At 48.1% G+C, this 26,337-nt stretch overlaps 1 protein-coding gene across 2 annotated transcripts in view; it reads right to left on the bottom strand.

The window, feature by feature from the left end:
* Positions 1–14,104, bottom strand: part of ARRDC4 (arrestin domain containing 4) — a 92,230-nt gene extending 78,126 nt beyond the window's left edge. For both annotated transcript variants that reach the window (XR_014793638.1, XM_084869238.1), the window contains exons 1-6: positions 13,645–14,104; positions 7,799–7,865; positions 6,944–7,091; positions 3,849–3,951; positions 1,753–2,009; positions 597–759 (exon numbers count right to left, since the gene is read on the bottom strand). Coding sequence is in view for 1 of the 2 variants with exons in the window: in XM_084869238.1 (XP_084725364.1) it covers positions 597–759; positions 1,753–2,009; positions 3,849–3,951; positions 6,944–7,091; positions 7,799–7,865; positions 13,645–13,939 (1,033 nt within the window). In the remaining variant the exon portion in view is untranslated. The remainder of the gene's footprint in view (positions 1–596; positions 760–1,752; positions 2,010–3,848; positions 3,952–6,943; positions 7,092–7,798; positions 7,866–13,644) is intronic.
* Between the last annotated feature and the right edge of the window lie 12,233 nt (positions 14,105–26,337).

Raw genomic sequence — 26,337 nt, 5'->3', positions numbered from 1 at the left:
AATTAAAAATGAAATGGAAAAAAATGTGGCTACAGAAAATACACTGAGTGGCCAGATGATGATGATCTCTGAATGCATCATCATCTGGCCACTCAGTGTATATCCTATAGAATAAAAGACTAATATGCAAATTGTCCCCTCGACCAGGAGTTCGACCAGCAGGCAGGCCAGCCAACTTGCCCATGTCCCCTCCCCCTGGCCAGCCTGGCCGGACCCCACCCATGCACAAATTCATGCACTGGGCCTCTAACACACACACACACACACACACACACACACACACACACACACATTGAGTGGCCAGATTATTATGCATTCAGAGATCATCATGATCTAGCCACTCAGTGTATATCACACTGTACTTTTATGCTGACTACCTTTCGTTGCTTTTCTATTTTACGCCAGAATCAGGGAATGTAGACTTTATTCCCGAGCAAGCTAAACTCTCAGTGGCTTCTCCTTCAACTGCCTGATGGGTTTAGTAAGAGTAAGTGTAGTTATGGCGGCAGCAGGGTGAGCGCTCATTCTGTTCCACGTCCTATTCTTAGGTAATTCGTGTGCAAAGCATCATTCTGCGAGAACCCCGAACCCTTTACCTTCGGGCTGTTCCGGCAGCGCCAGCGCCCACCAGCTCATGTCCACGCTGAACTGGCTGGCCATGCTGCAGTTCCTGCTGGCAAAGCCGCTGTACGGGACCGTCCCGATCACCAGAGGCAGCTCCAGCATCAGCTTTTTAGCACCAGGGATATGAATATACACCTGTTATCACAGAAGAAACAGGAAATGAAAGAGACAGAAAGGCACCAACCACCTCTTTGGCTCTGTGGATAGAGCACCAGCCTAGACATCAAAGGGTTCCGAGTTTGATTCCAGCCAAGGGCGCATGCCCGGGTTGTGGGCTCGATCCCCAGTAGGGGGCGCGCAGGAGGCAGCTGATCAATGATTCTCATCATTGGTGTTTCTCTCTCCCTCTTCCTTCCTCTCTGACATCAATAAAAGTCTATTTAAGAAGAAAAGAAAAGGCACCAACGAAGTTAAACAACACCGAAATTGCTGGTTCCTTTATTTTTTCATAGAAACAAATGCATTTGTCACCTGCCATTGCCCCATAACACAACTGTCCATTGTCCAGACCCAATAAAAGGAAGGACAGACCGCAGGAGGAGCGCACCCCATACAGCGCACACTCAGGGACGGGGAACCGTGGCCTTAACACGCCTCACTGCTGGTGAGCCAGGCTTATGTAATAACCGTAGAAAAGGGCCCTAACCAGTGTGGCTCAGTGGATAGAGCGTCGGCCTGCAGACTGAAGGGTCCCAGGTTCGATTCCGGTCAAGGGCATGTACCTTGGTTGCGGGCACATCTCCAGTGGGGGGTTTGCAGGAGGCAGCTGATCGATGTTTCTCTCTCATCGATGTTTCTAACTCTCTATCCCTCTCCCTTCCTCTCTGTAAAAATTAAAAAAAAAAAAATATATATATATATATATATATATATAAATAAGAGAAAAGAAAAGGGAGTACGTGTTCTTCGATACAGCAAGCAACCACAATGCCCCTGCATTCTTTCATGTCACTGAGTTCAATCCCGGAGAGGGACAGTTTTGCTCAAAAGCTAAGGCCGGTGCTCATCTGGCCCACAATGCAGTGCAGTGCTGCTGACCGGAAATGACTGGGGTTCAAGTGTTCATAGTCGCAGGACCATGGACCGACCATTCTGCACGCTGTTAGTTTTGCCAAGAGCTCTGCTTACCGCCAGGGAGTATTCCACTCTGATGATGCAACAGTCCAGGATGGACGGCGGGAGGGGCGGGATTTTCAGCATCTTCCCGTTCCACGTGTCGGTGCTCCCCGAGGCGATGTGGTTTCCTCGCACGTTGGCGACCATGTGCCGGACGGTCTTCGTCTTCCCGCTGGCCAAGTACGTTTGGGTTTGAAAAATAGCAGCTTTGGGGACGATCAGGCGGGAGGAACAGTTCTCTATTTCGGCATAGATCGGAATGGCTTCTCCTAAAATGGACAAAGAACATGCCAGAACCTTCAGAGACTTGGCAGAAAGTTCTCCCCACGAAAGCTGGAAGGTTCGCAACAAAACTGCAACAAGTTTCGAGAGTCCTGATGGAAAACCTATTGTAAATCTGAGCTGGAGGATTGAAAATTCACTGCAGGTTGTGGCAGACATGGTTTTATTATTGCACTAGAGGCCTGGTGCACGAATTTGTGCATGGGTTGGGGAGCCAATCAGTAGCAGGGTTGGACGGGGGAGAGGGGATATGGGCAGTTGGTTGGCTAGGCCCGCCCCCTGGTTGAACTTCCTGTCAATGGAGCAATTTGCATATTAGCCTTTTATTATATAGGACTAGAGGTGTGATGTATGAAATTCATGCAAGAGTAGGCTTTCCTTCCTCCGCCTTCTAGCACCAGCTCCCTCTAGCTCCTGGGATCTGAGCTTCCCTCTGGCCACCAGCAGGCACCTGGTACCCCGGCTTTCCTCCCAGCCCTGGCTTAGTCCGGAAGGACGTCCGGTCTAATTTGCATATTATGCTTTTATTATTATAGGTTATTCACTTTCTAATGCTGTGATATTAGATTAGCATTTCTAAAGTAATGTAAATGACTAATAACTTTCAAAATTAAGGTAAGGCACTAACTGGTTTGGCTCAGTGGATAGAGCATCAGTCTGCGGACTAAAAGGTCCCGGGTTCAATTCCAGGCAAGGGCATATACCTTGGTTGCAGGCACATCCCCAGTGGGGGGTGTGCAGGAGGCAGCTGATCGATGTTTCTCTCTCATTGATGTTTCTAACTCTATCCCTTTCCCTTTCTCTCTGTAAAAAAAAATCAATAAAATATATTTTCAAAAATTAAGTAAGATATACAAGTTAATGGTTGAATGCCATAGTAAGTACAGAAGCTCACTGAGAAGCTCAGTGCCCACCTGATTAAAATCTGCCCCCCCGCCCCCCTTAAAGAACTGAGCCTGGCTTCTAAGGATTAGATGGCAAGGCACATCCTACCATCCTACCTACCATCCCCCACTCGTTTCCAGTAAGACGGGACCCTGGGGTGGGGGCCGGATTCCTGGAACGGAATCGGGCCCTTCGCAAATGGGAGTTCTGGTATCAGCCGGAAGGTTAAGCTGGCCAGCGTTCTACATTCTAGCCCCGGATGTTTGTATTCCCAGCGTGAAATCAGTAGGCCTACCGTGTTTCCCCGAAAATAAGACATCCCCTGAAAATAAGACCTAGCGCAACTTTGGGAGAAAAAATTAATATTTTGGGGGAAACAGGGTAGCAGTTTTCATACAAGAGCGCTCTTCTGAGCAATGCTGCCCTGGACATTTTTTTTACATGAAAACAGGATGCCAGCATTTACCCACGTTTCCAGGTATAAGAGTCACAGGACGGAAGTCAGGAATATCTGGCGTTTTATTGGAATCTACTTGTCCACTCAAAAATATTTAATATCAATTATTTATTTTTAAAAATTTTATTGATTGTAGAGAGGGAGAGAAAGAGGAAAAGATAGAAACATCAGTGATGAGAGAGAATCATGGATCGGCTGCCTCCTGCACGCCCCCTACTGGGGATCGAGCCCGAAGCCCAGGCATATGCCCTTGACCGGGAATCGAACCGTGACCTCCTGGTTCATAGGTCGATGCACAATCACTGAGCAACGCTTCCCGGGCTAACCATCAATTATTTATATCAAAAGCAGCCACATTTATGATACATACTTTAAAATAGTGGATTCTGCAGAAATGACCAAACACATTATGTAAGATCACCTAAATTTTTAGCTAATAAAGTGAATGAATCTGCCATGTGAGCGTTCACGACATTGCGCTTACCGTTACAATATCCTTTCCTCTCGATTTTGGCACTCAGCGAGACGGGACCCGAGGTGAAGAACCAGCAGCCGACCATTTTCTCTTGAGTTTTCAATACGGGGCTCTTGGAAATTTCAAAGAATAAAACAGCTTTAATGAAACCAGTCCAGGAAATTCACAAAACGTAAGAGAATGATAGGATTCTTCATGACGGAGTTGTAAAGGAATGGGTAGGACAGATCAACCTTTCTGATTTCCTGTGACATTTTAGGTAGAATACTTACCGACACACGAAGCATGGAAAACCCTTCACTTTTTGGGAAAACAAAAATGGATGTTCAGATTTGGATTAGGCATTATGTTTCTGGGGAATGATACTCCATCCCTTACAAAAGTAACCAGCACCCCTAGGGATCCCTATTAACATGTGAGAACTATTATTTTTTAAAAGTATTTTATTGTTTTTTTACAGAGAGGAAGGGAGGAGAGTTAGGAACATCAATGAGAGAGAAACATCGATCAGCTGCCTCTTGCACACCCCTACTGGGGATGTGCCCGCAACCAAGGTATATGCCCTTGACCGGAACCGAACCTGGGACCCTTCAGTCCGCAGGCAGATGCTCTATCCACTGAGCCAAACCAGTCAGGGCAGAAGTGCTATTTTATTTAAGACCTTCTATGGAGATCAGGTCAAAGGAGAAATGGCAGAAAAATCAATAACCATCGTGTTCTATGTGTTTTGGCATTGAAACTGCAGAATAAGCCTTTTTCCTTTTCCTCCCCACTTACTGCCCTTTTCCTCCCCATTTACTTCCAAATGCGTTATTAGGCAGACATGTCCAGTGTTTTTAGGGTAGAATGGCCTTTGCTTTCTGTGTAATGGCAGGAAAACATACCCGGGGTTATGGATCCAAATGATGACTGAACACACCACTGCACTTCCCACTCCAAGGAAACAATACAGGCCTCAAAGGCTCGGGTTACAGGATACACAGATTACAAGTTCATTGTAAAGCCCAAAATCATAATGTGTTTCTTCTTTGTTTATAGAAAGAATAGTAGCCCTGGCCGGTTTGGCTCAATGAAGCATCGGCCTGCGGACTGAAGGGTCCCAGGTTCGATTCCGGCCAAGGGCACATGCCTGGGTTGAGGGCTCCATTCCCAGTAGGAGGCAGCGAATCAATGATTCTCTCTCATCATTGATGTTTCTATCTCTCTCTCCCTCTCCCTTCCTCTCTGAAATCAATAAAAATATGTATTAAAAAATAATAATGAAGGATAATAGTATTTTTTTTTTTTGGCAAAAAATAAAATCTCTTTAAATCAGTTGCCATCATGGTCCCATAAATAGTTTATTTCCCAATTTGAAGTCATTTTTAAAAATACAAGATACTGCCAAAACCAGTTTGGCTCAGTGGATAGAGTATCGGCCTGCAGACTGAAAGGTCTCAGGTTTGATTCCAGTCAAGGGCATGCACCTTGGTTGCGGACACATCCCCAGTAAGGGGTGTGCAGGAGGCAGCTGATCAATGTTTCTAACTCTCTATTCCTCTCCCTTCCTCTCTGTAAAAAAATCAGTAAAATATATTAAAAAAAATTAAAATAAAATACAAGACACTTAGCATTGCCAGTTTCAAAGGTGTTAAGCCGGGGTAAGCCTTAGCTATACACCAGATCGCTGAGTGATGGTTAGTTATGATTTGGGTCTGAAATATGCAAACAGGGCACATCTGTGAATATTTCTGCAATCTAAAGGTGAACATTAGAGTGAATTCTAGTCCATTTTCATGCGGAAATAGAGTTAAACAACTCCTCTAACGCCTGGCTTTTTTTCCTTTATCTTTAAAAGCATTGGCTAAGAAAGAAACCCCCATATTAAAATATATCTCTGGGACCAGTATGCCATGATGAAAAGTTTCAATTATCCCAGTGTGTTTTATAAAGGAAAAAAAAAATAATAATCATTCATTCATATTGAAATGAAGAACCATTCGGTCCCAGCCCAGCAGCCATCATGAAAGCACAAGGTCTAATTTTATATGATTTTGATAATGCGGGCGTAGATAAAAGAATCCCGCTCATTAGCCCCCATCGCGGCCGTTCCGTTGTTACTTAGAGCCTCATCTTGCTCCTCGGGCGACAGTGTTCCGGGTGGTTATTACAAGTTAGTGTAAGGGTCCCCCCACAGCTGCCTGCACTTACTTAATGTCAGAAAATGACACGCCGGATGGAAGGATGCAAAGCATAATGGCCCGAGCCTCAATCACGGGCTGGGCCTGATTAATACTCTTGCGTAATTACTGCTCCCCAACCTGCTATTACTGAGGCTTGAGAATACCCCAGCCCCCCCAAACCCAGCCCCTGCCTGTGTCGGCTCTGGTAGAAGCAACGCTGTCTGGGTACGCATTATTATATTATTATTATTATTATTATTATTATTAAGCCTTATACATGCGTTCCCGCCTGTGTCATTGGTTAACACGCGTGATTTGCAATTTGCTCAGCCTCGGAGCACGTGTGTAGATGAACGCCTATGGGTTACACTGACAGTGGTCGGCAAACTCATTAGTCAGCAGAGCCAAATATCAGCAGGACAACGACTGACCTTTCTTCGGAGAGCCACATGTTTTAACCTTAAACTTCTTCTAATGCCACTTCTTATTTTTTTTTAAATATATTTTATTGATTTTGTACAGAGAGGAAGGGAGAGAGATAGAAAGCTAGAAACATCGATGAGAGAGAGTCATCCATCAGCTGCCTCTTGCACACCCCCCACCGGGGATATGCCCGCAACCAAGGTACATGCCCTTGACCGGAATTGAACCCGGGTCCCTTCAGTCCCCAAGCCGACGCTCTATCCATTGAGCCAAACCGGTCTCGGCTAACGCCACTTCTTCCTAATAGACTCTCCCAGGCCGTGGTCTTTTGTGGAAGAGCCACACTCCAGGGGCCAAAGAGCCGCCTGTGGCTCTTGAGCCGCGTTTTGCCGACCACGGGGCTAGGTGATCGTATCAGGAAGGGACAGGGCAGACCAGCCCTCAGTGGCTGGGTGTGGATTGCTCCGGAGAGGAAGGAGGAAGAGAGGACCGGGCGGGAAAGAAGGAGGAAGGACTTACGAGTAAGGCGGGTGTGTTGACATCGATGTGACTGATCACCTGCAGCTCCCGCCGGACGCTCTGGTCGGGCAGCGCGGGCCTTTCTAAGACCGCCCGCACGCCGTACTGGATGCGGCCGTACTTCCCGGAGAAGGAGGTCACCAACAGCCTGGGCGCCGCCAGAGAGATGAATGAAATGAATGAAATGAATGAAATGAATGAAATGAATGAAATGAATGGCTCAGTTTACTGCTCAGGCAAACACAACCAGAGCGGCTGGAGGAGGTTAATTGGGGCAGGGGGTAGGGGTGGGGTGGGGGGAAGGAGGACCTATGTAATAGGGCTAGCAATAAAGATTAAAAAGACACATTAAACACACACACACAGCCAAAACCGGTTTGGTCTGCAGACTGAAAGGTCCCGGGTTCGATTCCGATCAAGGGCATGTGGCTTGGTTGCGGGCACATCCCCGGTAGGGAGTGTGCAGGAGGCAGCTGATCCATGTTTCTCTCTCATCGATGTTTCTAACTCTATCCCTCTCCCTTCCTCTCTGTGAAAAATCAATAAAATATATAAAAAATAAAAATAAAGTAAAAAGAAAAACAAATATTCACTATAAAACACACACACACACACACACACACACACACGCACACACACACACCAGGCAAAGCTCTCAGCATGTTGGTTTGGTTAAAAGCAGGGGCAGGGGCGGGTCTGTCTGGGACTTTTCAGGATAAGCAAGTGCACCTGCCAGTGAGAGGTACTGGTACCCACACGTGCAGATGGACGGGGGGCAGGATGGATGGGGGGGGAGGCAGGATGGACAGGGGGGCCGGGTAGAACATTTTAAAAAGTTACAGTTGTTCCACTTACTCAGACGGGAGTTGAAAGCTAAATGGGAATTCGTGCTTTCCGGGCTGTAATAAGAGGATGCCTTCACCTAAAACAGAGCAGATATTTTATTTTGACTAAGGTTAGGACCAGGTCAAGAAGTGTCACCACCTAAGTCACATGTTTTTTTGTTTTGTTTTTTTTTAAAATATATTTTATTGATTTTGTTCAGAGAGGAAGAGAAAGAGATAGAGAGCTAGAAACATCGATGAGAGAGAATCATCGATCAGCTGCCTCCTGCACACCCCCTACTGGGGATGTGCCCGCAACCAAGGTACATGCCCTTCACTGGAATCGAACCCGGGACCTTTCAGTCCCCAAGCGATGCTCTATCCACTGAGCCACACCAGTTTCGGCCTAAGTCACATGTTTTTTAAAAAGGAGGTTTCCCTGGCTGTACTATCTGGTGGACTCCAAAAAGTTCATTGAACGGAGATTCTGAGAATTAAAATTTGAATCTGTTTGTACCAAGTTTCAACATGTATACAGCTTCTGTCTTCAAATAGACAATTACACAAGTACCAACCAGAAAGTGTGAGACCCCAGTGCTCCCATATGCATAAATGTGTGCACACACATGTATGTGAGTATACATAAACACGTGTATACACACACATATATTCATAAATGTGTACACATACTTTTGAGTATATACATAAACATTTGTATACATACACATACATATAAACATAAACACGTGTACACACTTATGTGCATGCACATAAACATTTACGTACAAACATACATGTATATACATAAATGTGTACACACATATGCATGTACCTAAACATTTGCACACATGTATGTTTATACATAAACATGTGTACACATATTTATATGTATATACACAAACATTTGTATGGATACCACCCACTCTTATATTAGCACGGGTATACCAACATCAGTACACTATTATGCTAACTAACATCAGATACCAATATTAAATCTCACTGAAAACGAACTAATAAAAAAATACATCTATCTATTTTGGGTATATCTCAAAAGTCAGGCTGTGTACTCCTTGGGCAGAGGTGGAAAAAGAGGAGAAAAATTAATGTCGACTCTTACGCATATTAAGTATAATACTACACAGGACCAGTTATTAAGCGAGAACCAGGTATTGATTATACCCCAGGTCTGCTGACGAATGGGTGTCTGGGTGGTTAGCGTTAGCGTGGGATAGAGAGAGGGGCTTTGCCACGTGCGGCCATGACCCCTTCCTCCTGCTAGGGGTCAGCCAGCTCTGTTTTATTTCACACCCAGGCTTATCCCTGGTGGTAGGAAGCGAGATGCAAGGTGTGCACATGTGTTATTCAGGTTCAAGGCCAGCTCCAGGCCGGCAGTGCTGGTCGGGGGCCTCCAGGGAACCTTCCCAAGCTCACAGGTTCAAGTTCACAATGAAGCTCCCTCCAGGGTGGAGTGACTAGGACGGAGAAAGGGCCGCAGAGACTGGGAACGCTCTGTCTGGCCACTTGATACGACCGCATCCGCTCACTGAGAGCAGTTAACTGAGAGCCTTTTAACAGGCAGAAATCGCTAGTGAACGGGATAGTGTTTCACGGGACTTCTAAGGCCTTAAACATCCCAACCTGGTGCTTTCAGACACAGGAACACCCGCCGCTCTGGCCCATTGGCTCCTGAAGCTGGCCCTGATTTGCAAAGTGTGATATATTGGGGGAAAATGAACAAAACGTGGGCCATTTAAGGTCATTCTACTAAATCCACGGGGGTGGGGGCGGGGTGACTGGAGGCCAAAGGAACAGGCCACAGGGATGTGGGCCAGGGTAAGTGACAGTCAGAGACGGAGTCCCAGCCCAGGTGTGCCCTTGAACCTGAGCAGCGAAGCCACGTCGCTCACTGCGCAGCCAGCAAGGGAAGGCTCAGGGCAGGCCCCGTGCTCCTGAGAGCTGGGCTTCATTCTAATTTATAATCACTAGGTTACTGAATATGACAACTTATTATTGATTTCAGAGAGGAAGGGAGAGGGAGAGACAGACACGTCAATGATGAGAGAGACTCAATGATCAGCTGCCTCCTGCACACCCCCTACTGGGGATCGAGCCCGCAACCTGGGTGTGTGCCCTTGACCAGAATTGAACCCACAACCCTTTACTCCCCAGCAGACGCTCTATCCACTGAGCCACACCAGCTGGGGCTGAATAGGCCAACTTAAAGTACTGTAAAATGTTTAAAATGGTGGGCTTCATTTGAGGTCAAGGTTGATAGTGCCCAGATGTGAGGCTATAAGGATGAATAACTTCAACTTCAGTCCTTACCCAGGGCCTTGGGAGGAAGGGAGGCTGACACCTGTACCCCAGTAGTGACCACGGAGTGCTGGAGCCTGAGGGGCCAGGGACTGGCACCCTGAGGACTGCACCGAGGACCGCACCATGGCATGCTGCGGTTGGCATGGAGATGAGTGGGAGGGCGCTCAGATGAAGGGAATGGCAGGAAGCAAGGAATGATAGACGTGTGGGGGAAGTGGTTCAGGATTTCAAAGGAGGGTAAGAGGAAGATGAAGTTCCCACTTCAAGACAAAACTAACCAACATAGGGACTGTCATCGGCCTGCAGACTGAAAGGTCCTGGGTTCGATTCCGGTCAAGGGCATTTTGTCAGGGTTGCGGGCCCAGTCCCCAGTAGGGGGCATGCAGGAGACAGCCGATCCATGATTCTCTCTCATCATTGATGTTTCTCTCCCTCTCCTGTCTTCTCTGAAATTGATAAAATACATATATATATATTTTTTAAAAGGAACCTTTAAAAGAGATGTGTAATCCCCTCAAAACACAAACAGGAAAAAGAACTGAGACAGTTGATAGATGTGTGGGTGACAGTATTTGAACTCCAGTATTTGCCTTCATTCTCTTTCTCTTTCTCTTTCTCATTTTATTTGTTTAGAATTTAAAAGTTTCCCAGGCTGACTCATGCATCCTTTCCCATATGCCATGAGGCTCCATTTGCTAATGGTTTTACAGCCAAAGCCCTAGCTGATGTGGCTCAGTGGATAGAGCATAGGCCTGGGGACTGAAGGGTCCTGGGTTCAATTCTGGTCAAGGGCACTCACCCATGTTGCAGGCTCGATCCCCAGTAGGGGGCGTGCAGGAGGCAGCCAATCATTGATTCTCTCTCATCATTAATGTTTCTCTCTCTCCAGCTGAGCTGTGTGAGCTAGAAGCCCTTCAGAGTTAGAGGGGGGCTCAGGACGGATGAGGGATGCACACAAGGTCACCAAGAACTGGAACTAACTCTCCGGCCGGTCTGGTCTCTCGACCACAATTTCGCAATAAAATTCTGAAGAAAATCAGCTGCCACGAAAATAAGGAGTTGGGGTAGATGAGCAATGCCCAGGAATGAGCTGAGGAGGTTTTTCTGAAAATAGATCCCATAAGCCACCCTTCCCCAAACCCTTTCAATATTTCTGAAAATCTGCTCGGATGATGGCAATCCGCTATGTTTTGGCATTAAGCGACCCCGAGAACACGTGACCACAAAAGTTGCTGACTTCTTTCAGACACAGGAGCGACCTCTGTGTATTTCTGTAGGAAAGCCACGAAAACGATGACCGTTTTGAAAGTAGAACACACTTTTGCCCGCATTTGTTATGATGCCTTCTGCAAACAAGCCAGTCAAGTTGTTTAGATTTGCGCATTCCAGCCCATCCGAACGAAAACACAAAAATTTGACTTGTGAATCATAATGTTATTTATTAGCCCAGATTTCAGCAAAGTATGTTTTTGGTTTTTTTTTGTTTGCTAGGTAGGTCTAATTGCTGTTAATCTGACATCTATTTACTCAGTCGCCATGGGCCCAGAGACAGAGTCCAAAGTCCTGGACAGAATCAATCTACTTCTTTCTCCACGGCCCTCTCAGCCATCCTGAGAATCTGTGGTCTCTTACCTTTGGGGGAGGCAGGGGGGAGCTGATTGCCCCCCGGAAACCACATTCACGATGAAAAGCCCCAAAGGCAGGTAACAGCTGTCACCTAACACACTGCTCTTGGTCATTCAAAAGAGAGCTTCAGCCTTAGCCCATTTAGCTCAGTGGGTAGAGCGTCAACCTGCAGACTGAAGGGTCCCCGGTTCGATTCCGGTCAAGGGCACATGCCTGGCTTGTGGGCTCAATCCCCAGTAGGGGGCGTGCAGGAGGCAGCCGATCCATGACTCATCATTGATGTTTCTATCTCTCCCTCTCCCTTCCTGTCTGAAATTAACAAAAATAAATGAAAAACAAACAAACAAAAACATTACAAAACAAGAGAGCTTTGGTTCCAAATGTTTTTTTTCTCACTACAGTTTTGGGGATCACTCCATTCTCACACACTTTGAGGACTTATCTGTGGGATTTACTTTTGCATAGTAGGACAAGCCAAAATGGCACATTCTATCGATTTTGTATAAGACATAGCAAAAGTCAAGCAAAGATACAGTGCATCTTATGCTTGGTGGGTGAGGAGGGGGGGGGGGGGCTGGTATCATTATTTAATAGCTAAAAGCTGAAGCTCATGAAGCAGAAAAAAATAAGTAAAATAGCTTCTACCTACTACAGGAAGACTAAGACTCAATGTTCCTAGTAGTTTCATGATTGAAGGAAATCATTGATAGCGCATAACGCTAATGGTACAGCCATAGAGTGGGTTCCCACACGGAGACTCCTGGAAAAGCCTAGATGCCTGGTCGGCAAACTGCGGCTCGCGAGCCACATGCGGCTCTTTGGCCCCTTGAGTGTGGCTCTTCCACAAAATACCATGGCCTGGGCGAGTCTATTTGGAAGAAGTGGCGTTAGAAGAAGTTTAAGTTTAAAAAATGTGGCTCTCCAAAGAAATTTCAGTCGTTGTCCTGTTGATATTTGGCTCTGTGGACGAATGAGTTTGCCGACCACTGGCCTACACTATTAAACTGGACTTCAGAAGAGTGGAAAGGAAGGATGATCTTTCCTCCAGAGGATTTTAAAAAAATACATATTTTTATTGATTTCAGAGAGGAAGGGAGAGGGGAGAGAGAGAGAGAAACATCCATGATGAGAGAGACTCATGGATCGGCTGCCTCCTGCATGTCCCCTTATGGGGGATCCAGCCCACAACCCATGTGTGTGCCCTTGGCTGGAATCGAACCTGGGACCCTTCCGGCCGCAGGCTGATGCACTATCCACCGAGCCACACCAGCTAAGGCCCCCCAGAGACTCTTACCATATCCAGACCCTCCTGTCTCTAAAGGGATGGGGTGGGCGGCGTGAAAAAGGGAACAAAAGCAGCAAAAATAGTAAAGAAAAAGGAAGGAAAGGCAGAGGCAGAACTCTTAAGGGACCCGTGCTCCCGAGAGAGAGGGACTCCAAGTAGGATGGCCAAGAAACACTTTCTTTGAAGATGACCCGGCCAGACAGGTTTTGCTAATTTCCCACGAACCAGCCAGCACCCAGATTCTGGACGGCAGAAGGGAGGCCCATAAAACTCGGGGCGCCAGGGCATGGCACCTCACACAAGCTGGCTGCTCAGGCCTTGAAGGGATAAGAGACCTGGACAGTCCCAGACACTGGCTTCCTGACAGCGCATCCCAGGTTTCCATGGCAACCGGTTCCCTCCCAGAGCGCTCCTAGGAGGTCTGGGATGCTAGGTAGAGGGATGCAGCCACCTCGCAGGATCTCCCCGGTGCTGCTATGAGGTGTGTGTGTGTGTGGGTGCAGGCATTGTTACCTGCGCGTGACCTGCAAGGGTGAACCCCACCCCACTGGGGCCAGCAGATGCCCACCCGGCAGGTGAGCATCTGCAGGCGCGCCCCCTCCCAAGCGTCCCCGCTGTCACCCGGACCTCGGGGCTGTCATTTTGCTCACCAGCAGGGGCCTCGCGCAGGTTCAGGCGCAGGTTCAGGTATTCCACCTCCGAGGCGGAGGCCTGGGCTGCGGAGCCAGCGCTGGGGCCCCAGGAGGTGGTGGCGCGGCCGAGGGCCTCCAGGCGCAGCGCGATCAGGGCCACGGGCTCGGCCGCCTCCAGCAGCACGTGCCCCGCCACCGTCTCGCCGCTCGCGTAGCAGCCCTTGCCCTCGTCCTGGAACACCAGCCCCAGGCTCTTCACGCGCCCCCCCTCGGAGCCGCCCAGGGCCGCCGCCGACCCCGCTTCGCCGCCCATCCCGCTCAAGAGACCGGCAGCGCCCGGGATCCGGGGTCGGGAGCAGAACGGCGCCGCTGTCACGGGCGCCGGCCGCACACGGAGGGCCGCAGCGGCCGCGGTGCGATGCCCCGTGGAGGAGCCCTGGCGCGCCCTGGGGCCTGTCACTTTAACAAACCCCGCTGGGACTGGAAGCCGGCCGGGAATGCCCGCCCCCGGCGCGCGCCCATAGGTCGGCGGCGGACCCCAGCTTGATGCCGATTGGTTGGAAGTGGCTACTGAGTCATTTCATTGGCGCCCCACGCGGCGGCTGGCTCAGGTAGGCAGTGCGTGATCGGCCCGCAGTGACCTATCGGGATACGCAGCTGTGCACGTGCACAGGCCGCTTATTGGCTGAAGCGAGGCACAGCCCTGGGGCACCGGCCAATAGGGAGGCGGTGCGCCCATGTGGACAGATAGTGAGAAACAATATTCGGGAGGGGAGGGGGGCGGAACCGGGAATCCCAGGGCTAGCGGCGTGTCACCGTTGCTGTGGTTACGGGCGGGGGCGGGGTTTCTGGCACTTGGGGAGCGTTTTTTGCTGGAGTCACTGGGTTCATTCAACAAGAACCAGAAGTTGTGGCAGAACTGGCTGTGGTTATGATTACATCTGCAATCTTGGAGAGGAAATGAACTTGGAAAGTGCAACTCAGTGACTTTTCCTTATGAGGTTTGGGGACTTGAATGGGCAAGGTGGCATGTAGTGCCGTGGCTCCCAATCAGGTACCACTGGAACCAGTTCTACCACTGGGCTCACAGCCCGTCTCAGATGGGAATGGCTGGGACGGGTCATTCTTCCTGCTGTAAATAAGGTCAGGTCATGAATCAGGCTGTTTCTAAACCAGCCACCCCAGTTTCTGCTCCACCCAAAAGGGTTTCGTGACTTCAGTATCGTAGACTCAGAGACATGTCCAGTTGTTTTGATGACCGGTCTACGCCCCGAGCTCTTTCCCCCTGTCCTCGGTCCCATTGTTTTCTTTAATCTTCCATCCCTTATCCATTCCATCTAGCACAGCCTTCACTATCTGGCCATCATCATCTAACCCTTTTAAACACATCCCTTATAAAAATTCCAAGTCAGTGAGTGAGCTAATAATGGTAGCTTACTCTCATATTGAGATTTAAGACCTTGCCTGATATAACTATTGTATTTCTTTTCTTTTTTCTTCTCTCTCTCTCTCTCTCTCTCTCTCTCTCTCTCTCTCTCTCTCTCTTTTTTTCCCCTTTTGGATCCTTTTATAAGGATCCCAAACTAAAGATTGCTCTACTGTTCTCTTTGAGTTTAGATGATTAATGTGAGACTTTATTTATTTTAAAATATATTTTTGTTGATTTCAGGAAGGAAGGAAGAGGGAGAGAGAGAGGTAGAAACATCCACGATGAGAGAGAATCATGGATCGGCTGCCTCCTGCAAGTCCCCCACTGGGGATCGAGCCCACAACCCGGGCATGTGCCCTTGACCGGAATCAAACCCGGGACCTTTCAGTCCACAGGCTGACGCTCTATCCACTGAGCCACACCGGTTTTGGCCTAACAGCATGTCTTAAGTCTGAATCCGTAGCTTCTTGCAGCAATGCAGTCTGTCTCCCTGGGAGAGCCACTGGGATTGGCAAGGTCTTAGGGGGGTTCTGCTGAGAATGACTCTGAGGCTGGGGTCCTTGGGCCGCGTCTTATCTTAGGGCTCAGGGGCACCCCGAATTGGACTTCCAGACGATAACTGCTGTTTCAGATATGCACTCTGTGCTGCCCCTTCATGGAGGACTTTATTCCTTTCTTTGGCTAGGTGAGGGAGATGGGCGTGTCCCTTTAATCCAGGGACAGATTCAGTACAGCACTGCCTTCAGTCTATGGGGAGCGGGTCTTGGCAGCATGGTGCAAACTCGCTCCCTCCAGCTGATTCTGGACGAGTCTGGAGAGTTCCTCCTGCCCCAGCCAGTTCAGTGTGGCCTGAGCCCTGGATGTCCCATGAGCATCAGTCTGCAGCCCTTGTGTCTGTTTTGTGTTTTGCCCCCTGTCCGGGCATCTGCCCAGGTCAGCTCAGCCTTGTGCTTGCCTTCTTTGTGCTAAAGTCTGTCTCGGCTTCTGTCATTGCTGCTTCAAACCAGTTGGTGTGTGAAGGTGAGGGAGATGCTGACATGGGTTGGGACTTGGACTCTGAGCCGCGGCATCTTCCCCACCTTCCCACATGGGGGCTGATGCCAGCTCTTCCTGGACCAGCATCAGTTTTGCTACTGCGAGTAGGCGAGTCAAACATTGCTGGGGCTTGCTGTTCCAGCCCTGGGAGGTGTGAGCATGTTAACTTATTATTAGTGACTAGAGGCTCAATGCATGAAGATTCATGCAAGAATGGGCCCTCCTTCCTCTGGCTGCTGGCACCACCTTTGCTCTGGCTGGCACTGCCTTTCTGCCTTCCCACACTGCCCAGAGGCCCGGAGTGGCTTGGGTGGTGCTGAATGCCTGCGTCCTGCCGGGCTCTCAGCCCTCTGTGTATGCAAATTAACCCACCATCTTTGTCGGGTTAATTTGCATACTCACTCTTGATTGGCTGGTGGGCGTCATGAAGGTACAGTCAATTAGCATGTTACTCTTTTATTAGTCTTTTCAAAGCAGTAACAACGAGCATGTATTGAGTGAGTGCTTTTTATGTTGCGAGTTCTAGACCAGGTTTATTGCATATATTGTTCCATTTAATTCTCAGGAGAACCCTATTGGATAGTAAATATTTTGGGCATAGTTTTTTCAATGGGGAAACTGAGGCCAGGAGAGGTTAAGTAACTTGTGCAAGTTCACTCAGTCAGAGGTGGAGCTGCCCTAGCTGGCTTGGCTCAGTGGATAGAGCGTCAGCCTGCAGACTGAAGGGTCCCGGGTTTGATTCCAGTCAAGGGCACATGCCTGGGTTGCAGCCTCCATTCCCTAGTAGGGGGCTTGCAGGAGGCAGCTGGTCAATGATTCTCTCTCACCATTGATGTTTCTATCTCTCTCTACCTCTCCCTTCATCTCTGAAATAATATACTTTAAAAAAAGAGGTGGAGCTGAGATGGGACCTCACAGTGTTCTGATTCCAAGCCTGTGCTCCTAAGCACTAGCCACACTGTCTCGGCTGCCACCTGCTCAAACTCATCCCTGCTTAACAATGGCTGGAATCTCAGTCTAAAAAGCCATGAGTGAGTTTCTGTGAGAAGCCACTGAGCAGGAGTGGGGCAGATACTTGGGGGGAGGCATCTGATTTGGTGGCATCTGCTCTCTGGACTCTGCATTCTCCACAGTTTGTGGGCACACTTTGTGCATATAGATGACTGCTCGCGTTTGAATGACTGTACCTTCACAACACCCACCAGCCAATCAGGAGTAAGTATGCAAATTAACCCAAGAAAGATGGCGGGTTGGCGCCTCCTGTCCTCCCCAGTTGGCGGTGTGAATTAGGAAGGGAACGTGACCGGCAGGAAATAGCAGCAGTTAAGTGTTCCAGGCCTGCATGATTGTAAATGGCTGTGCCATCGAGGAGCGAATGGAACGGCGGCCGAAGCTGCCATATGTCCATGGGAATCAGGAAACTTGAGGCAGTTGCCTTCATAGCCTGAATGTGAATATTGGGTCCAATTTGCCAGAAATGTAGGCCTCTCCTGGCATTCGAGAGCATTGGCATGCACAACCCGCCACATGGCCATTTTGCTGGACAGCTCGGCCTTTGACGAACATAACATTTCGGAGTTGTTTCTATAGCATTCGATGCTCTTGCTTTGTGATTGTGTTTACGTTTGTCTGGTAGAATGTTGAACGAGTTTTTAAAGTATTTTAAAAATATATTTTTTAATTGATTTCAGAGAGGAATGGAGAGGGAGAGAGAGAGAGATAGAAACATCAATGATGAGAATCATTGCTCAGCTGCCTCCTGCACGGCCCCTACTGGGGATCCAGCTGCAACTCAGGCATGTGCCCTTGACCAGGAATTGAACCATGACCTCCTGGTTCATAAGTCAATGCTCAACTACTGAGCCAGGCTGGCCAGGCTAAATTTTTTATTTTATTGTCTCATGATTTTTTTTAAAAAAATAAATCTTTATTGTTCCTATTATTACAAATGTTCCTCATTTTCCCCCCTCCATTGCTCCCCTCCACCAGGTTCCCACCCCACCCTCTGCCCTTTCCCCACGCCCCATTGTCCTCATCCATAGGTGCACAGTTTATGTTCAGTCTCTTCCCGCATCCACCACTCCCCTTTTCCCTGAAAATCTTCAGTCCACTCCCCTTCCATACCTCTGATTCTATTATATTCACCAGTTAATATTGTTCATCAGGTTTTTTAATTCCCTTGGTTTTTAGATTCACTTGTTGATAGTTACATATTTGTTATTCATAATTTTCATCTTTATCTTTTTCCTCTTCCTAAAGAAACCCCTTCAGCAATTCATATAATTCTGGTTTGGCGGTGACGAACTCCTTTAGCTATTTTAATTTTTTTTAATTTGTGAAGCTCTTTATCTGGCCTTCGATTCTGAGTGATAGCTTTGCTGGGTAGAGTATTTTTGGCTGTAGGTTCTTGCTATTCATCACCTTATTGCCTCATGATTAAATAATGCCTTCACTTTGTCACATTTGGAACTGTGTGGAGACTTTCTGTGTACGTGAAAAGTACCTGCTGTTTGTCTCCTCAGTTCCTGGGGGTGCTGGGGCTGTGAGGAGGGAAGGATCCCGAATTCGGGGTGCGTAGGCCCAGAGGTGCCCGAGGTGTGAGTTCACCGAGGGAGGGAGGAGCTGCGTGCCTTCCTCAGGCGTCTTGAGCTTCCTCATTTGTCAACCTATCGACGTTTACGACACCGATTTCTGCGCTCACGCCGTCTTGCGTTTCTGCATTCTGTACCTTGGCATCCCGTATGCGTTTGACTTCAGGACAATTTACAAATCAAAGCCGAGACTTGCAATAAACTCCCCTTCCCGTTGTGGTTCGAAGAGGCAGCCTCGGAGCCCCTTGGGCTTGGTTGATAAAACGTGGCATTTATCCTGTTCAGCCAACTTCACGGCGGAGGGAACAGCTGGCGAAGTGGGTTCATGCAAAGGTGAAGGTAATATCGCCATAAAAACCACGAGGATAATGATTTAAAAAGAGGGGTGGTGGTGGTTGTGACAACACCATTAACCTTTTGCTTCGTGTGCGTGGTCTCTGTCAGAGGTCTGATCGAAGGTTTTCTGTAACTGCAACGAGTGAGAAAGAAGCAATAGAGAACTTGCTGTCATTTTCCCTTCAAATCATCCTTTCCCTGGATCAGTGGTCGGCAAACTCACTAGTCCACAGAGCCAAATAACCACAGGACAATGATTGAAATTTCTTTGGAGAGCCACATTTTTTAAACTGAAACTTCTTCTAACTCCACTTCTTCAACATAGACTCACCCAGGCCGTGGCATTTTGTGGAAGAGCCACACTCCAGGGGCCAAAGAGCCGCATGTGGCTCGCAAGCCGCAGTTTGCCAACCACGGCCCTAATCCATTAAAAATTCAAGGCCATCGGTGACTTTCAACTTTTTTAAAATTTGTTTTTATTTATTTTTGTTAATGCTCACCCGAGGATATTTTTTCCATTGACCTATAGATATATTTTTTAGAGAGAGTTGAGGGAAAGGGGGACAGAGAGAGAAACATTGATGTGAGAGAGACACATTGATTGGTTGCCTCCTGCACCTGCCCCGACTAGGGCCGGGGATCAAGCCTGCAACCGAGGTACATGCCCTTGACTGGATTCAAACCCGTGACCCTTCAGTCTGTGGGCCGACTCTCTAACCACTGAGCTAGGGCTCAAGTTATTTTGAAAGTTTATATAATGTGCTTTGTAGTGTAGAGGATGTTAAAGAAAGCACGCGCACACACACACACACACACACACACACACACACACACAGAGTAGACCAGGATTGAAATACAGGTACCAATTCTAAGACGGGGCAAAATTTTTACGAAGCTTGAACATAGCCCAGTGTTTTCTAGTCTAGTCTAGGCTTAGAAACCCACTGGGCACGTTCATGCCATCTGGGCACTGGTCGGAATGGAGTGGGCACTGGAACTGAGCTCCTTTCAGACTTTGTGATGTGATAGCTGATGGAGGCAGCATTCAGGGAACGGGAGGGTAATTGCAGAGTGAATGGAATCAGCAAAAACCAGGTAATGCCAACATTAGCCGGGCTCATGTCTGTGAAAACAATGGTCTCAGAATGTCTGTGGAGGGAAAGGGGAATTATCGAGGACGGGGTCTCTGAGGCTGGTGTCCAGGGGCACATCTGTGTTCTTGGCTTTGAGGGTCTCCGTGAACCTCTTGATGTCGTATGCACAATTGCCTAAGGACACACCTGTGTGGGAGGTCAGAGGTCACAAGCAAGCAGAAATGTCACATGTAAAATAGGTTAAAGTATGTTTCCTACTTTTAATCTGGGCAGAGGTTAAAATTCCTCTTCATCCAGCTTGCAGAGTCGTCCAACTGCATCCACAGTGTGTATACATGTTCTGATATAACGTGTATATATGTCCTTTTTAAAAAATGTATTTGTATTGATTCCAGAGAGGAAGGGAGAGGGAGAGAGAGAGAAAAACATCAATGATGAGGGAGAATCATGGATTGGCTGCTTCCTGCACGCCCCTCCCCCACCCACTGGGGATTGAGACTGCAACCTGGGCATGTGCCCTTGACCGGAACCTGGGGCCCTTCAGTCTGCAGGCCGATGCTCTATCCACTGAGCCACACCAGCTAGGGCTGGGTGAATTGTTTTTGTAGGAGGTCGGTAGTACTCAGCAACCTCTCTGAGGTTCTGAGGGTTGGGGCCTGGGACCCCACAAATTGGAGATTTTTCTTTCCACATTTGCCCTATGACCAGGTCACCACCCCCTTTTCTGCTTAGAGACTTGATGCTGCCTCACCATGACCTGCCTGCTCACACCCAGTCTGGTGGCCGTGGGCTCCTGGCCGTCATGGGTCCTTGAACTTGCCCCTGCCACATTCTTCCCACATTCGGCTCCCATCCTTGTTTACGTGCTTGTAAGCCTCCTGTAGTCAGAAACAATTTTTTTTTTTAAATTCTAATTTGCAGCCTAGTTCCCAGGAGGCCTCTTGTTAGTCAACGTTTCATTTGAATTTTAGGCTGGTGGAATGAATGTGTCATCCGGGCCTGTATGGTATGGCACCGTGGGAAATTTATTAGCAGGAGACCCAAAACTGGAAGAGAGATTCATCAGTAGACAATACACAGTTGCTTTGCTTCCTCCTCCTCCTCCTCCTCCTCCTCCTCTTCTTCCTCCTCCCCCCCTCCTCCTCCTTCTTAGCACATTGCACCAAAATGTTTTAAAGAGCCAAGAAAGCCTACAAGAGAACAATTCGTGTTTTCTTTCCTCCCTCCCTGGCTCCCTCCTCCCTCCCTCCTTCCCTCTCTCCCTTCCTTCTTTCCCTTCCCTTCCCTTTTCCTTTCCCTTTTTCTTCCTTCCCTCCCTCCCCCTCCCTTTCTCCCTCTCTCCCTCCCTCCCTTCCTCCCTCCCTTCCTCCCTCTCTCCTTTCCTTCCTTCTTTCCCTTTCCTTTTCCTCCCTCCCTCCCTTCCTTCTTTCCCTTCTGTTTTCCTTACCTTCCACTCCTTCCCTGCTCCCTCACTCCATCCCCCTCTCTCCCTCCCTCCATCCTTTCCTTCCTTCTTTCCCTTCCTCTTTCCTTTCTCCCTCCCTCCCTCTCTTCCTTCATCCCTCACTCCCTCCTCCTTTCCTTCCTGTACTGTGATAGTGCAGGGGAGTGAAAAGAACTCTGTTGTTGCTGAACAGACTAAACCCCGATTCTGGATCTGCCATTTATTATTAGGGGACCTCAGTAGGAGCCTACTGTCCTACTTAAAATGTAACCTCTTCGCTGCCAATCAGAGATCACAGAAAGACTTTATCTCCTAGGCAAGCTGCTAGGATGGGAACAGACCCTGAACGCGGACATTGCTTGGGGTAGCGTGTCATTCTTTCCTAGAACACGGTCCGTTGGCATGACAGTGAGCTACCCTGGCCTGTTCTTTGCAGCTGGATGTGGCTGCAGGCGGGACGCTTCTGGTCCTGGGATGGAAGCAGCAGATCTGAGCCACCTGCTGTCAAACTGGGGAACGACCTGTTAGCAGGCGAAGGCCCAGCTGGGGACTTGCTAACGGGACAGCAGATAAGTAATCCCTCACCAGCCCGACCCACGTGGCTCAGTGGTTGGGCATTGACCTATGAGTCAGGAGCTCATGGCTCAATTCCTGGTCAGGGCATGTGCCTGTGTTGCAGGCTCGATCACCAGCTTGGGACATGCAGGAGGCAGCCAGTCAATTATTCTCTCTCATCATTGATGTTTCTCTCTCTTCCTCTCTGAAATCAATAATATGTGTGTGTGTGTGTGTGTGTGTGTGTGTGTGTGTGTGTGTGTATTTAAAGGACAAATAGCACTAACTGGTTTGGCTCACTGGATAGAGTGTCGGCCTGCAGACTGAAGGGTCTCAGGTTCCGGTCAAGGGCACATGCCAGGATTGCAAGCTTAATCCCCATCATGGACCGTGGAGGAGGCAGTCAGTCCATCCGTGATTCCCTCTCATCATTGACGTTTCTCTCTTATTCTCTCTCCCAGTCTCGGCCTCTCTGAAATCAATACAAATGTATTTAAAAAACAACATAGAGCTGAAACCTGTTTGGCTCCATGGACAGAGCGTCAGCCTGTGGACTGAAAGGTCCTGGGTTCGATTCTGGTCAAGGGCATGTACTTTGGTTGCGGGCACATCCCCAGTAGGGGGTTTGCAGAAGGCAGCTGATCGATGTTCTCTCTCATCGATGTTTCTAGCTCTCTCTCCCTCTCTCTTCCACTCTGTAAAAAATCAATAAAAATATATTTAAAAAAAACACAACAGATATGAAAGTGAGGATAAAAATAATAATTCATTGCAATGCAGGGCAGAAATTGAAGGAATTGGTTTATTATTTTGAGGGTGTTAAGAATAACTAACAGGCTGAGACCGGTTTGGCGCAATGGATAGAGCGTCGGCTTGGGGACTGAAGGGTCCCAGGTTCGATTCCGGTCAAGGGCATGTACCTTGGTTGTGGGCACATCCCCAGTGGGGGGTGTGCAGGAGGCAGCTGATCGATGTTCTCTCTCATCGATGTTTCTAGCTCTCTCTCCCTCTCTCTTCCACTCTGTAAAAAATCAATAAAAATATATTTTTTTAAAAAAAACAACATAGAAAAGTCATCTCTTTGCAGCACATCACTCAAGTCTTGGTTCCCGTGCTCAGCACCCCTCCCTCATTTCCCACGGGGGACCGTCTTCTGCGTTTTGCAGTTTTCTGCTCGCTTCGGATGTTGATCAGGGCGCCTCCTTTCACCCTCCTCTCCCTGTGTACACTCTGTGTACGTCTGAGCATCTACATTGACAGCGACCACCCTCACCCACGTGCCTAAGGAAGCCCGTTCAGCACCACGAACAGCGCCTTCTCCGCAGTAGCTCTCAATGGCTCCATTCTCTTAAAGGCGCAGTAGTTAAGCCAACGCTGAGATTCTTCCGCACCAGCCCGTTAAATCATCTTAAACACCCTGTCATAAAGATCACGGGATGCCACCAGATGTGATGATATTCGGGGATTTAAAAGAAAGACTTAGCGGAAGATACAGTGTCCTGGTACGGCGTTGGGAGCTGGTGCGCTCAGCTGTGGTGTCTGGCCGCTCCCCTGTCCTGCTTCAGGCCAGGCGGGACCCAGGTGTCAAAGGACGTTTCCCGGGACAATTGGTGGGTGTTTCTGGGAGATCTGCACCATGGCCCTGTCACCTCATGCTGCACACACACACACATATGAATGTGATCCTGAGTCCAAGGTGGCCCTGGGGCGTCTGGGAGTTGTGGGAAGTTCGCCCAGCCCTCCAGGACAGTATTCATAGTGCCCAGGCTAGATGGGAGGCGGCTGCAACGTAGAGCTGAAAGGTACAAATACACATTCGAGTTATGAACTCCTCGGGCACGGCTGGTGTGGCTCAGTGATCGAGCATCGACCTATGAACCAGGAGGTCACGGTTTGATTCCAAGTCAGGTTGCAAAGCTGTCTCCAGTAGGGAAGCGTGCAGGAGGCAGCTGATGGATGATTCTCTCTCATCATTGATGTTTCTGACTCTCTCTCTCCCTCTCCCTTCCTCTCTGAAATCAGTAATAAAAATAAAAGAAATATATTTTATTTATTTATTTTAATAAATAAACTCTCTCTCTCTCTCTCTCTCTCTCTCTCTCTCCATATATATATATATATATATATATATATATATATATATATATATATATATATGAACTCTTAGCTCTGACCTGTTTGGCTCAGTGGATAGAGCGTTGGCCTGCAGCCTCTAGGGGCCCAGGTTCAATTCCGATCAAGGTCATATACCTTGGTTGTGGGCACATCCCCAGTGGGGAGTGTGCAGGAGGCAGCTAATCAGTGTTTCTCTTTTATCGATGTTTCTAACTCTCTCCTTTCCTCTCTGTAAAAAATCAATAAAATATATTTTTAAAAAGAAAAAAGAAAAAAGAACTCCTCCTGATAGTTATTCTTTTTTTAAAATAAATATATTTTATTGATTTTGTACAGAGAGGAAGGGAGAGAGATAGAGAGTTAGAAACATCGATGAGAGAGAGTCATTGATCAGCTGTCTCTTGCACACCCCCTACTGGGGATATGCCCGCAACCAAGGTACATGCCCTTGACCGGAATCGAACCCGGGACCCTTCAGTCCCCAAGCCGACGCTCTATCCATTGAGCCAAACCGGTCTCGGCCTGATAGTTATTCTTAACACCCTCAAAATAATAAACCAATTCCTTCAATTTCTGCCCTGCATTGCAATGAATTATTATTATTTTTATCCTCACCTTCATATCTGTTTTCATTGATTTTAAACATAGAGGAAGGTTAGAGAGAGCAAGAGAGAAACATCCTTGGTTGCCCCCCTATGGAACCCACAAACTAGGCATGAGCCCTTTGACCTTTTGGTGCAAAGGATGATGCTCCAGCCATTGAGCCACCTGGCCAGGGAGGGCTGCAATTAGTTATTTATCAAAGGTGCAAGTTCTACCATATTGGAAGTTCCTGCGTCACGTGAGACTAGACGTGAACTTTTGAACTCCCGGTTTTGGCACGGAAGTCGGCACCATCCAAACCCCTGTATGCAATGAACCATCAACAAAGAGAGAAGCCATTTGTCAGCCACGTGATGACAAGGAGGAATCCTAGAGATGAGGTCTCCCAGGCAGGGAGAGCGGGCCCTGATGTGCCCAGATTCCCGTCGGCACTGGCGTTCCGAGCTGGATAATGTTCTCGGCAAAGCTGCCACGTCTCGGTCTGGAAAGAGGCCCACTGCTGATCCAACAAATCAATTGATAAGAAGTGTCTTTATGGCGCTCCATAAAAACACAACACTCCAAATAAACATGCACGGCTCATAAAACAAATGGCTCACCTAAAATGAATTACACTCCACGTTTATTTTTTTTTTTTCAAGTAAATGACAGAATATTCAGTGATGTTCCTCCCCACCAACGAGGAAGATTACAAACAGCACTAAAAGTGAATGTGTTCATGTTTCCATTCAGTTGAGGTGTTTTTTTCCCCCCTCCTCCTCCATCTATAGGATTTCCAAGAGCAAAATGGAAAAAGGAAAAAAAAGAAAGAGTGGTACAAATTGCCCGTTTTGTGAAATATAGGAAAAAATAGACCATCTGTGATGGAGCACAGTCCTCCGTATCCCATCTGTGGTTGACACGCCATGCTTTGTAGAAGCTGAATACGTTGTTGTCCTCATCGTGATTTTTTAAAAAAAGTTTTTCTAAGAAGTCTACTTTTGGGACATGCTATATTATTCATGGCACGAAGCTCCTTTAGATTCTAAAGTTTAGAATGAAATAGCAAATATGATCTTTACTACGGTTTTCCGAATTTGTTCCATGCAAAGCTTACCTTTCTTTCTTCTTCTTCTTTTTTAATGTAAATATGGCCCCAGCTGGTTTGGCTCAGTAGATAGAGCATTGGCCTGCGGACTGAAGGGTCCCAGGTTCCATTCCAGCCAAGGGCACATGCCTGGGTTGTGGGCTCGATCCCTAGTAGGAGACTTGTTGGAGGCAGCCAATCAATGATTCTCGTCATTGATGTTTCTCTCTCTCCCCCTCTCCTTTCCTCTCTGAAATCAATAAATAGATATTTTTTAAAAAATTTAAAGATGTCTTTATTGACTTCAGAGGGGGAGGGGGAGAATCATGGATCAGCTGCCACCTGCACAGCCCCACTGGGGATGTGCCCGCAACCAAGGTATATGCCCTTGACTGGAGTCGAACCTTGGACCCTTCAATCCACAGAGTGATGCTCTATCCACT

The sequence above is a fragment of the Pipistrellus hanaki genome, assembly GCF_964339955.1.
Source record: "Pipistrellus hanaki genome assembly, chromosome: 21".
Taxonomy (NCBI): Eukaryota; Metazoa; Chordata; class Mammalia; order Chiroptera; family Vespertilionidae; genus Pipistrellus; species Pipistrellus hanaki.
Note: the sequence above shows the minus strand (reverse complement) of the source record. Positions and strands in the feature narration are given on the sequence as shown.